At 39.3% G+C, this 11,973-nt stretch overlaps 1 protein-coding gene, 1 long non-coding RNA gene and 1 pseudogene across 3 annotated transcripts; all 3 read left to right on the top strand.

Annotated features, from left to right (window-relative positions):
* The first annotated feature begins 610 nt into the window (after window positions 1–610).
* LOC131677749 (uncharacterized) lies at window positions 611–1,455 on the top strand. Its single transcript, XR_009303422.1, has 3 exons — window positions 611–860; window positions 977–1,087; window positions 1,160–1,455. It is a non-coding gene; the product is annotated as an uncharacterized LOC131677749 (long non-coding RNA).
* Window positions 1,456–2,099: 644 nt separating this feature from the next.
* On the top strand, window positions 2,100–3,410 carry LOC131677740 (DEAD-box helicase Dbp80-like; annotated as a pseudogene).
* A 3,038-nt stretch (window positions 3,411–6,448) lies between these two features.
* LOC131677729 (hydroxyacylglutathione hydrolase, mitochondrial) lies at window positions 6,449–7,833 on the top strand. Of its 2 annotated transcripts, XM_058957752.1 has the most exons (4): window positions 6,449–6,485; window positions 6,555–6,591; window positions 6,708–6,731; window positions 6,796–7,833. In XM_058957752.1, the coding sequence occupies exon 4, from the start codon at window positions 6,914–6,916 to the stop codon at window positions 7,703–7,705; it is 792 nt and encodes a 263-aa protein (XP_058813735.1). In that variant the 5' UTR covers window positions 6,449–6,485; window positions 6,555–6,591; window positions 6,708–6,731; window positions 6,796–6,913; the 3' UTR covers window positions 7,706–7,833. The 2 variants fall into 2 exon arrangements, with proteins under 2 accessions (XP_058813735.1, XP_058813726.1); XM_058957743.1 differs by having other exon boundaries at window positions 6,555–6,731; window positions 6,864–7,833.
* The last annotated feature ends 4,140 nt before the right edge of the window (window positions 7,834–11,973 follow it).

The following is an 11,973-nucleotide window of genomic DNA, read 5'->3' as shown; positions in this document are numbered from 1 at the left end:
GGTAATTTTTTTTATCGCAACCTGTCAATATTTCGTAATTTAGAAATTCAATATTTCGAATTTGAATGGTAAGTTTAAAAATATTACTGGAAGTGTGATTGTTTCTAGTTTTAAACAATTAAATTTTAATAATTAATATTATTTGCAGCACACCCGAACAAAGCAAATCAGCTCAACTTACCTTGTCTGAACATCCTGGATCTGGCAATCAGCCAACCAACATTAAATCGATGCAACCGCAGCAGTACCAACAACTCCAAATCTAGCAACAGCCAACAACCCCTCAAAAAAGGACCACATAGCAATTACTGCTCAAATGAACAACAGGAGTTTACGAATGATGGACACATCGGAAAACATTTCATCGGCACATTTTGCCTTAAAACTTGTCTACCACTATTTTTACCAGCGGTTGCCTTCCTGATTTAGAGAAATCGGAGTCAAGCACAAACGTCATATTCCAGCCTTGGTTCCTACCAGTTCCTTGCATGAAAATATCACTGCCTCCACAGTGCTCGTGATTCCATTCCAGCAGCAGCAAGCAATCATTATTCGAGTGCTTATCGCCAACATTTCACAGCAAGCTCAGCAGCAGAACCACCTTCAATCATAACATCAAGAAATTAAGATTTCCTCCAGACCATGACCATCATCCTAAAGGTCGGTAGCAATAACGTTCAACCGACGGTACAACCTGGTCAGCAACCGCAATTAGTGCAATAGATCCAAGCCAAATGTAGAAGACCATTGACCAACTGCAAAAAAGATAGCAACAGCACATTCAAACACAGTAGCAGCAGCATACTATACTGTCCCATGCGGTGTGCAGGAGGACTTTTTTATTCAGTTGGTGCGGCAAGGTGAGACATTTTTATTACCTTTTTTATTTCGTACATTGTAATGTAATACCCTATTCTTCTTTAAAAAACTCGAGTTCACTCATTTACGGATATTTTTTATTATGATTTTTTTTCAGATCGAACACCAACAACATAATATCATGGTAATCACCCAGCAAGAGAACGCAGTGATAATGGGCCAACAGAAAACACAACATCAAGATGCTCGGAAAGGACTTTCTCTTTCGGTATGTATTTACCAGTAGCATCCCTCCTCCAAACATTCCTTTGCATAACTAGATGTCCTTATCAATTCACAGAACAAACATAATGGCACGTCATGTTCAATCGGCTAACCGTTTGGAATAAGCGCTCATCATCGGTTTCATGGCAGGGAAGTGAGCAGGCAAAAGAAGGCATCGTTTTTTCCGCAAGGTCGCTCTGGTCAAAATTTCAGCGAATTGCAAGGAATAAACCACCCGAAGGACAGTACCCGTGCTGATTCAGGACGATTTCCCATACTTTGTACCTTGCTATTGAATTTTAATACCCGATCGAAACGATGGCAAGCGCTGCCGTTAACTGGGTCAAAAAGACGACGGATCAAGAAATTTCTGCACTCGGTAAGTGTTTTTTTGTTATAACCTATTTTTGAAGCGATCATTGGGATGGGATTTGATTTTTTCTTTTCAATACAAATAGGTTAGCGAACTGAGTACATATCACCAAGGATAAGGATTCAGAGCCGGCGGCTGGCAGTCTAGAGAAAGAGAATGCGGAAAAACCTAGTCCACCGGCAGTAGAACCAAAGCTGCACCTGATGTTTGGAGTTCGGTAGCTACGGAAATTCTAACTCTAGCAGCTCCTGAAGAAAAACAAGCTGCAAGAGAAAATGGAGAAACAGCTTCCTCCGCGGAAGATGCAGAGGCATTCAAGTAAGTCGAAATCTGCAGAAATTTTTGATTAGGACATAAAGAACATTGAGAGCCTCTCTTTGTTTACTTTCTCTTTCGATTATTATGACGTCTCTATAATACTGCACTAATTTTCCAGCACATAGCCGATGGTTTTTACTAAAATATTAGACAAAGAGTTGAGTACTAAGTATTGAAACGACCGAGTAATAAACAGAAGAGAAAGACCCCAAAGAGAATCTCATTGTTGCTTACGTCCTATTCTAAATTTTCTCCCGAAATATTTAGTATCACCTTTTAAATTACCCATGACTAATCTTTTAGCCTGGCGGATGCAAGTTTGCTAATGAAAGATGTTCGCTAAGGTCTAGTAGAATCAAAGCTGGATCTGGAGGTGCAGCGGAAGGATTCTTCTTCGCCGATTGGTTGGTTAAAACTTTCGAAGCTTTGCGCATGAAGCCGGAATTACTACAGGGAGTCTATGCGATGGGTTTCAACGCCCCTTCCAAGATTCAGCAGACGGCTCTACCTACTCTGTTGGCCGGTCCGCCACGGTATATAATTGCCCAGAGTCAGTCGGGAATAGGAAAAACCGCTGCCTTCGTGCTGGCAATGCTCAGTTGAGTCCATCAGTTAAAAAAACTATCTGCAGGTGATTTGCCTTTCCCCCACGTATGAGCTGGCCATTCAGAAGGGGGAAGTAGCTGCCAAAATGGCAAAGTTTTGTCCGGAAATCAAACTTCCTTACGCCGTTCGCGGTGAGGAGACCGTCAAAGGGGCGAAGCTGACTAATCATATCATCATCGGAACACCCGGCAAGCTAATGGACTGGGGTATAAAGTTCAGGACGTACGACCTAGTGTTCCCCATTTTTTTACTGGACGAGGCGGGTGTTATGGTCGGTGTTCTTCTTGGCCACGTACGAGCGCGAGGTGATGGAGTTTGCCGAGTACATCGTACCCAATCCGATCGTCATTCGGCAGGCGCGGGAGCAAGAATCACTCGATAACATCAAACAGTACTATGTCAAGTTCCTCAACCAGGACGAGAAATTATGTGATTACCGTCGGACAAGCGATCATTTTCTGTCATATGATGTATAGGACAGTTGTAAACTCCAAGTAAACTTATTTTCAGAACTGTTAATCGATCGAAACAGGTACGCAAAACGGCCGGTTGGTTGACCGGCAGGATGTCCCAGGATGGTCACTCGGTAGCGGTACTGTCCGGTGATCTAACGGTGGAGCAACGGTTGGACGCTCTGGATCGATTCCGAACCGGACTAGAGAAGGTATAGATTATAACGAACGTTTTGTCCAGGGGTAAGTTCCACCACTTGATTCTGGCTACAGCACCAGGTTACGGAGAGATTCTTTCGTCTTAGGTATCGACGTCGAACAGGTGACACCGGTAGATTCGGTAAGTGTGACTCATTCTTGTGATCCTATAGATTGTATTTCTTCCCACTTCTTTAACAGAACGGAATCACCATCAACCTAGTAGGCAGTGATCGAAGCATGATGATTTGCAGATCAATCGAAAAACACTTCCGGAAAAAGATTCAGTTGCTAGACGCGGAGAACTCGGACGAAATTGAAAAGATCGCACCGTAAAGTGTTTTCGACCAGCTACTGGTGAAAGGCGTAGGAGCTTTTTTGGGTCATTCTTGTTTTGATTCTAAATTTATAATTTTATTATATTTTTTTAATTTTTTTTTCTCCCTTGACCTGACATAAGGTATACAAATGTAATCAACAGGGTATCGTAAGCTAATAAATTTACAATTACAATTACAATTTATCTCTACCCAGTTCTATCCTAACATTTGAAAAGGGCCTAACTGCAAAATGTAACAAATTGAAATTTCATGTTTTCCGTTAACAAATATCTACCCGAGCACGTACATACATTTGATTATGAAGAATTTTGATAGCGATTTTACAACAATTTATAAAAGGGCCTAATAGATTTTTATGACCGAACTGATTATGAAAGGACATAACTGATTGAAAAGTGCCTAACTAGCAATACACTCGTTTCAAACGGATTATAACGTATTATTGTATTATGACTGATTGTAAAAGGCTTATAACATCTTTTCCATAATTTACATACAGGGTCAAATTAGAATTCAGTTACTATCAAATTAGAATTCAGTTAATTCGTCTAACTTTCGGTGTAATATCAGACTTGAACAGCATTTTTTGTGTGAGGTATTCTGCCGCTAGAAGCAAAACTGTCCCATGTGCTATGGGAATCCCTATACACATGGGACAATTATGCTTCTTGTGGCAGTAATACAAGTAGTAGTAATATGCGCAATTCCTTAAACCTCTCTAGTGTTTCATGCAATAAGAATTACCACGAATTACTTATGGCAATGAATTTGAATTACGATTCTCACAATTGTTATACCAAAAATAGGTTTGTATCCGTACTGATTATTGGTAGCATTCCCTGCACGCAGAAGAATCAGGCCTTTTTGAATCAACAAAACGTTTAGTTGAATCTAAAACGTGGCGAACGACTGTTTCAAACTGAAATGGGCGTTTTTCGAAAGCATGTATTTGGTTTAGTTCGACAAATACTTCTGTTTACATTTTAAATAAAAACATTGTTGAATCAAAATAAAATTTGTTGGATCTAACTGATCCCTTTGTTAAAAACCAACAGAATCTTTGTTTAATTTCAACTAAGTTTGAGTTGTTCTCTCCTTTGGTTAATACAAAAGATTTGTTTTTGTTTCTTCGAACTTGTTTGTTCGGTTAAACTTACCATGATTTTGTTGTTTCAAACGAAATATTTGTTGAAACTATTAAAAAGCCAACAAATGAATTTGTTGGCAATTTCAACCAACAGTATTGATTGAATCAAACCTGAATTTTGTTTGTCACTATATCAAACGGGAAAATTATTATTTAAAACCAAAATTTGTTTATTTTCACTAATTTTTTTTCTGCGTGTGAGACTTCCAGAACCTTTAGTAGTAGCCATTGTTATCATAATCGATTTTTAACGTCAGCCAAAGTTTAAAGCCTAGGGTTTGGTTCGACCTGAAACCGATTGAGTCGGAGTCGGTTGTTATATTTGCGTTATATTTCCGGATTCCGAAACGTGTTTCGAAAGGTAGTTTCCCCGAGACTTGTGAAAGCGGTAAAGGCGGCCAAGGCAATCAGATTTGCTTTTTAATGGTCAAACGCCGATTTAGAGTTACGATTCGGACAATTACAATAGATTTGGTTTGAGCGAATCGATCATTTCCCTGGGTCTTCTAGAACCGGTAGAAGCAGCCAATTTAGATAGAAAATGGCCAGCCAATGATTTAAATTTCCGATTGCAGGAATTATGCTGTCTAAATTGGTCAGACTGAACTTCCCCGAGATATCCGGAACCGTCACAAATAAGCATTATGATTAATCATGCTCGAAATATGATTCACGCTGAGTACGTCACTTCCCTGAGAGCTTCATGAATGGCAAATAGGTTTACAATTGTTACCGATTTCATACACATCCGTGATGAATTAATAAAATACATCATTTAAAACATTTAAATGACAACAGAAATATAAAAAAGAAATAAACAAACAACAGCTGATGTCGTTTTCCAGTTATCAAAAGCGACATCTAACAGCAAACACACAGACTAGTTTTCGCGAGCAAATGTCAAAATTCCGCACGGAAGAAGGAAAATTATTTCGCGACCTCATTTCGCAAGAGGTGCATACTAAGCTTAAATTGGAAGTAAAATTGGCGGACAAATTATGGTGGCAGAAATAGTGAAAGAAGTAATTTTGACACGGCCGTCGCTCGGATAGATTTGAGTAAGTCTGATTAATGTTTCTGTTGTTTGATCTTTTTCAATTATAATATGCAATTGCAGATCGATTGATGTAGTCCGACCGTAGCCCGTGCGATTAAAAAACTGAACAAAGACGTCAAACAATATAAAACTCGTCCACAATTTAAGAACAAACGGAAGATCCGGAATCGGAGTCATCGACAAGTCATACCACGTTCCAAGCGTGTCTTTAATATAATAAATTAAATTAAATAAAAATAATCTACGAAAGACTGTATCATGCTTATTTTGAGATAATTCCAGAGGATGTAGGTAGAGAGGTGCACCGGTTTGAACAATTTTAAACTGTCGACTTATCTATCTATCTAATCGGTTTCCATCAACCGATTTCGACAAATTTCGTCGGCCTATTTCGTCTGGTGTTGCGTCGACAGTCACTCGTGTTAAACTCTCATAAGCGTCGGTGCACGGAAACAAAAAACTACCTAAAATAGAGTTCCTTTGACTCAATCTCGTGGTATCGTGGGGGAACTTAAAATTAGGTAAACCGTGTTGAAGGTAGTTTCCATTTAACCACGGCAAAAATTACAACTCATTGATAGGTTTTTTATACTCAAATTTAAGTTGAATTTACCTAATTTTGAGTTCACCCCAAACAACTCAAAAGTAACTTCCCCCACGGAAGATCTCGACTGAGTCGAACCTCTCGTTTTGTTTTCGACAACACTAATAAGTGCGAAAGCGACGCACAACTCAAAAGTAAGTTAAAAGAACTTTTCTGCAGGTTGTTTTATTTAACCGTGTGCAACAATTTATAAATTCGTCGATTTCAAAGTCGGGCGATTCAGCCGACCAAAGCCGATTTAATCGTGAGTAAAATCGGAAGGATTTTTTATGTCATTCCAGTTGGACTGTGATTCAAAACAGTAAGGTTTGTTTTTTTAAATATCAAAGCGTTAACATATACTTTTGAACGTAACCCGTTTGTTTATCTCATTAGCCTGATATTTGATTAGTCGAGGACCGAACGATAAGTGGTAAATGAATTGATTCGTGTGTGTTTAGTTACTTGTTATCATTGTTCAACTTTTCCTTTTTCTCTGTTTTCTAATGGCTTCGATGCTGAATCTTTTACCGAATCGATTGTCGCAAGGATTAACAGCGGCATATTTTACCGGTAAGTATTTATATTTGTTTATTAATAACTTTACGATAACCTGTCGACATATGCCTTAACTCAGGTGACGGAAGCAGTGTACTAATCATATCGACAAAAGTGCAACGATACTATAACTATCTGTACTTACAGTAACTAGTTGGAGTCTTCGAAGACGCTCGACGCTAGTGCAAACAACCAATATGGTTCGTATGACGGTGACAAAGATACCGGCTTTGAAGGACAACTTCATGTACCTAGTAGTTTGTAACGAGACCAGAAATGCAGCTATTGTGGATCCGGTGGAACCAGATCGAGTGTTACAAGTAGTCAAAGATGTGGGTGTATCGTTAAACAAAGTACTGACTACTCACCACCATTGGGATCATGCTGGTGGTAATGCTGATTTATTCAAACGTTACCAGATGGACCCATCTTTGGGGCCGTTGGCCATTTATGGAGGGCAGGATGAACGAATTCCCAATTTAACGAATCCGGTTGATCAGGATGATACATTGGAAATTGGTAATCTTAAGGTGCGCTGTATTTCCACTCCTTGCCATACGACCTCCCACATCTGTTATTATATTGAAACTCCAGAGGACAAGGTAGTTTTTACTGGCGATACGCTTTTCCTGGCTGGCTGCGGCCGATTCTTTGAAGGAACACCTCAGCAAATGTACGATGCTTTGATTAAAAAACTTTCTGCGCTGCCGGATGACACCAAGGTATACTGCGGTCACGAGTATGCTTTAAACAATCTTCGTTTCGGAATCACTGTTGAACCTAATAACGAAGATATCGCGAAGTTACTTGCCATTGCCAAGGACGCAGATTTGGATGGTCGTCGTGCCATGGTGCCTTCGACAATTGGGCAAGAAAAACGAACGAATGTTTTCATGCGGGTCCATGAAGGAAATGTACAGCAGTTTGTGGGTAAGAATACTCCATTGGAAACGATGCAGGCGCTACGTGCGGCCAAAGATAAATTTTGAAGATGCTTTCAGAAATGATCAGTTATTAATAAATATGCGTTTTTATTATGCGTTGGGGGAAACTAACAATTTGAAACATGATGTAGAATGGGGTTTGCAATCATTCAATAAACTGCATTATTTCGATATGTTCGCTACATCAACAGTTTTTAGAATGATGACTATCCAATTCAACGTTGCCAACTATAGACAATCTGTATTTGTATTAGTGTATTCAACGATTTGTTTTCCTCCAGCTGTCATAGGTGGATGAAAATATATCGAAAATAATCTATTCTGACAATAAATTAATGTCGGTTTCTGATGAGACGAAGTCGAAACTTACCCATGACTTTGTTAAGTTAGGATTTGTGCCCTTCACGTACAAAGAGTGGATTAACCAAAAAATTTTGTACCAGGGAGAAATTTTGGCGTTCAACCTATTTTTTTCTTCTTAGGGGGAAACAGACTTATCCAGCTAGAATGGTATTGTGGTGCTTTGACGTTTAAATTGGCAGGAAAACAAAACTTTTTCGCGACGAATTGGGAGGCAAACAAACCGCTTCTGGGCCTGAGAGGACGGCGGTAGTATAAAAATGCGAGATTTCAGTGTGCGTATTTTAAACACTGAGAACTGACATACAAGTAAAGTTTTCAACTTGTGTAAGAAATTAAACTGTCACTTTGAAATCAACACCAAGTAGCAACTTGTCACTGGTCGGCGCTGCGATCCGCCAGCAATCGTTATACGGGACTTGTATGCAAACTTGGATACAATGGTGACTCACGCATGTGAACCTGTATGCGATGGTGATTTTCAACGTATTTTCATTTAAACGTTTACACAGGTTTTTGGAGAATGTTTGTTCTAGCTTATATGTCTGTTCTCTGTGATTTAAATGTCAGATATCTCAATATAGCACAGTGCTTTCGTATTGGCCTCCTAAGCCAAGATAAGGTTCGGCTTCACTGTGTCTCAACGGCATAAACAGAACTTCTGCTCGGACGGAATATCACGTTTTTCGTGGGAGCGGGCATAGCGTAGTTGGTTGGCCTTGTACGCAGCTCACCTGGGTTCAAGTCTCTACCCCGCATATAGGGTTAGAGATTTTTCGTAAGAGATTTTTCTAACCCGAAGAGGCGAATGACCTTAAGGTTAAAACCTCTATAATCAAAATAAAAAAGAACATCACGTTTGACCAGTCGTTCGATTAAAACACAAAGCATGTTTTCGTTTTAAGGATTTAGCGTCAAGACGGCGGTAATCTATTCTGACAATAAGTTAGTGTCGTTTTCTGATGACACGAAGTCGAAACGCATGCATGGAACCTAACCAATCGGTCTTGTACGTCTCCAGAATAAGTTTTACAGCGACATAGAGCATTTCAACACCTTTTCGCAATTGTTGTTCCTCGAAAATCGCACCTCAACCAACAATTTACAATGCGTAAGCTGCATTTAAAAATCTAATTTAATTTTTATTCGTGTCTCTCTTAACAGTAGACGTAACTATATCGTCATTCAGAACTTTTATTCAATTTGCATGAAATGTTGATGTGTATGAAAAGTAGCCAGAATAGATTCAGCAGCACTGTTTTCCATCCCGTTGGTAAATATAATAAACGCTCATTCAACGACAAATCAGAAGCTGGTTCAATATCGAAATATCGAGGTTAGGACTGGATCAAATTGGCTACGCGATTGTCTTCTCTTCTCTTAAGCGGCCCTTACACGTTCAATATTTTTGTCAATACTAGACAGTATTGACAAAAGTATTGTACGTGTAATCGAAAAAACTTGTATTGACGATGTGGATTTCAAATGGGATTGAAATATTGTAACAATATCGTCAATACGCGTATTGACAAAAATATTGAACGTGTAAGGGCCGCTTAACATTGAACCGAATAAACGTGTTGTAAAACATTGTTCTGCGGCGCTGTTTTCTCTTCGAGTGGTTCGCGCTAAATAGTTGCCATGTGATAATTGAGTTTGCAGTGGCCGGTTAAAGCCCTGGTCAGCATGCCGCAGTGGAGCTTCGAAAAATGTAGAAGATTTTTCGAAATCACTGGGCACGCCTTTGTTTGGCGACACGTTTTTAGATTTCTCCAATAATTGCGGTGCTCGGACGAAGCTCAGGACCGTATTTTTTCCCTTGTCCAAGTTGTCGAAATTGGCAGCGCGGGCTCAGAACCAACGAAGTCAATCGCTGAACCTGCCCTGGCCAATTCGTCAGCCCATTCATTTCCAGTAATACCGGAATGTCCGGGCACCCAGACAAGGTAGATAGTGTTGACAATGCTAAATTATTAGATTTGGGTTCGACACACGATCACTAGCTTGGACCGGGATTTGTCTGAGCTATGGGCCTTGATTGCAGCCTGACTATCGGAGCAGAAGTTTATAACTCTGCCGGACAAACTCAGTTGAAGGGCCGATTGTACCTCGCATATAATCGAAAAGATTTCTGCTTGGAATACAGTACAGTATCTACCTAGTGAGTGAGATTGTTCCAATCTCATTTCACAACAGTAGACACCAGCACCAGCACGTCCCTCCATCAGTGAACCGTCAGTGTAACAGACCACTTGCGTTTGTTTTTGTCTTTCCATATAGCCAGCAACCACTCCTCTCGAGAGGGAATCTTCCCATGGAATGTCCTGAAAGGAAAATAGATCTATCTGTGGTTTTACGTAGACAATATTTGGTTTGTGCGCAGGAAGCTGAAATTAATAATATCGAAAGAACACTGCAAGATAAGATACAAATCACGACACTAGTTGAAATATCTTGTTTTTTTTGGGAATTCGCGTTCGAAAAGATGAGAATGGCTTCTACAGTCCCAACCAGGAGAGTTTTATTAGAAAACTAGCCAAGCACCTCGGAAAGAAAAGAGCAAAGTGGTGCATGTATCCAATGGACCCGGGTTATTTCAGACTGAGCAAGGACGGAAAGAACCTTGAAGACAATGAAGAATACCGTAGTGTGATTGGTTCTTTGTTATATCTCGCAACGAACAGTCGACCAGACATTGCGGCTTGCGTCGGAATCTTGAGCCGTAAGATTAGTTGTCCATCGAAGTTCATACAATGGAGTATAGGTTAAAGTCGGGTAGGACAGATAAGAAATTTGAGCTGATTGTTTACTGTGACGCCGACTGGACAGTAGGGCATTGCAAAAAAATCTTTTTTTTTTAATTCTCAAAGGCCTCCCCTTTCATATTGTGACAAATGCAAGGGGTGAGTCGCTTGGAACAATGTGCCATACACACTGTATCACCTACGGTAACACGATATAAGATTACGATTCACAGTAATGCACGATCATTTCACTCGTTACCACAATGTGTGGCACAATGAGGCACACTTTTGACAACTCAAAAATTGTCAACAAAGTGTAGTTGAATAATCATAGCAACCATTGCTTTTGTTTTACTGAACACCATGGCACATCGTGGCACATTGCGGCACAAGCTACCACGCTATTTGTTTGTGAGCACAATTCGATTTGTGCTAAGCGTCTCACCCCTTGGACAAATGTCAAAGTAAGCTCAGATGCCAAATTTCACATCATTTGGACAATTCTAGACCTCCGCCCACTTCGATTGAAATTTTTGAAATTGGTGCTATGGAAAAATGTGGAGAAAAAATATATTAAAATATAGTTTTGAAGTAGCAATCAGAAAATTGCAATTTATACCTCTTTTTAAAGGAAATAACCTTATTATTGGAATGAAGATATTCCTGTTCCTAGAAAACACAGAATAATATATAACTTCAATTCTCGACAAACAGGTCAAATGGTCCTAAGTGCTAATTAGAGCCTCTCTTTGTTTACTTTCTCTTTCGATTATTACGGCGTCATCTTAAAACTTTTCAATATTGTTTCCGGATATATCGAAAAACTCTGATTTCGACTAGCTTATTCTGCTAAGAGTTGAGTAACAAACGTATAAACTGCAGAGTTATTAGCAAAAGAGAAAGTAAACAAAGAGAAACTGTTATTTGCAATGTCGCTATGCTTTTTTGTATCACTCCACCAATACCAGTGCAATCAATACCTTTTGCTTCATTTTTTGAAAATTCATCGTAATTAAAACGGCTTTTTAGAACTTTGTTAAGTTTCATATTTTATTTATTTTTCTGTGATGATTTTTCGTCTATCCTTCAAAAATAATATGTACATATTATCTGCTGCAACATTCTAGCTATGTAAAATGTGTTACAAATTTCCAGCTTCTGAGCCTTTTCTCCATCTTTTTATAATAATCCATTTTTTTCATTTCAAAG

Source organism: Topomyia yanbarensis, chromosome 1 (genome assembly GCF_030247195.1).
Source record: "Topomyia yanbarensis strain Yona2022 chromosome 1, ASM3024719v1, whole genome shotgun sequence".
Classification (NCBI taxonomy): domain Eukaryota; kingdom Metazoa; phylum Arthropoda; class Insecta; order Diptera; family Culicidae; genus Topomyia; species Topomyia yanbarensis.
Note: the sequence above shows the minus strand (reverse complement) of the source record. Positions and strands in the feature narration are given on the sequence as shown.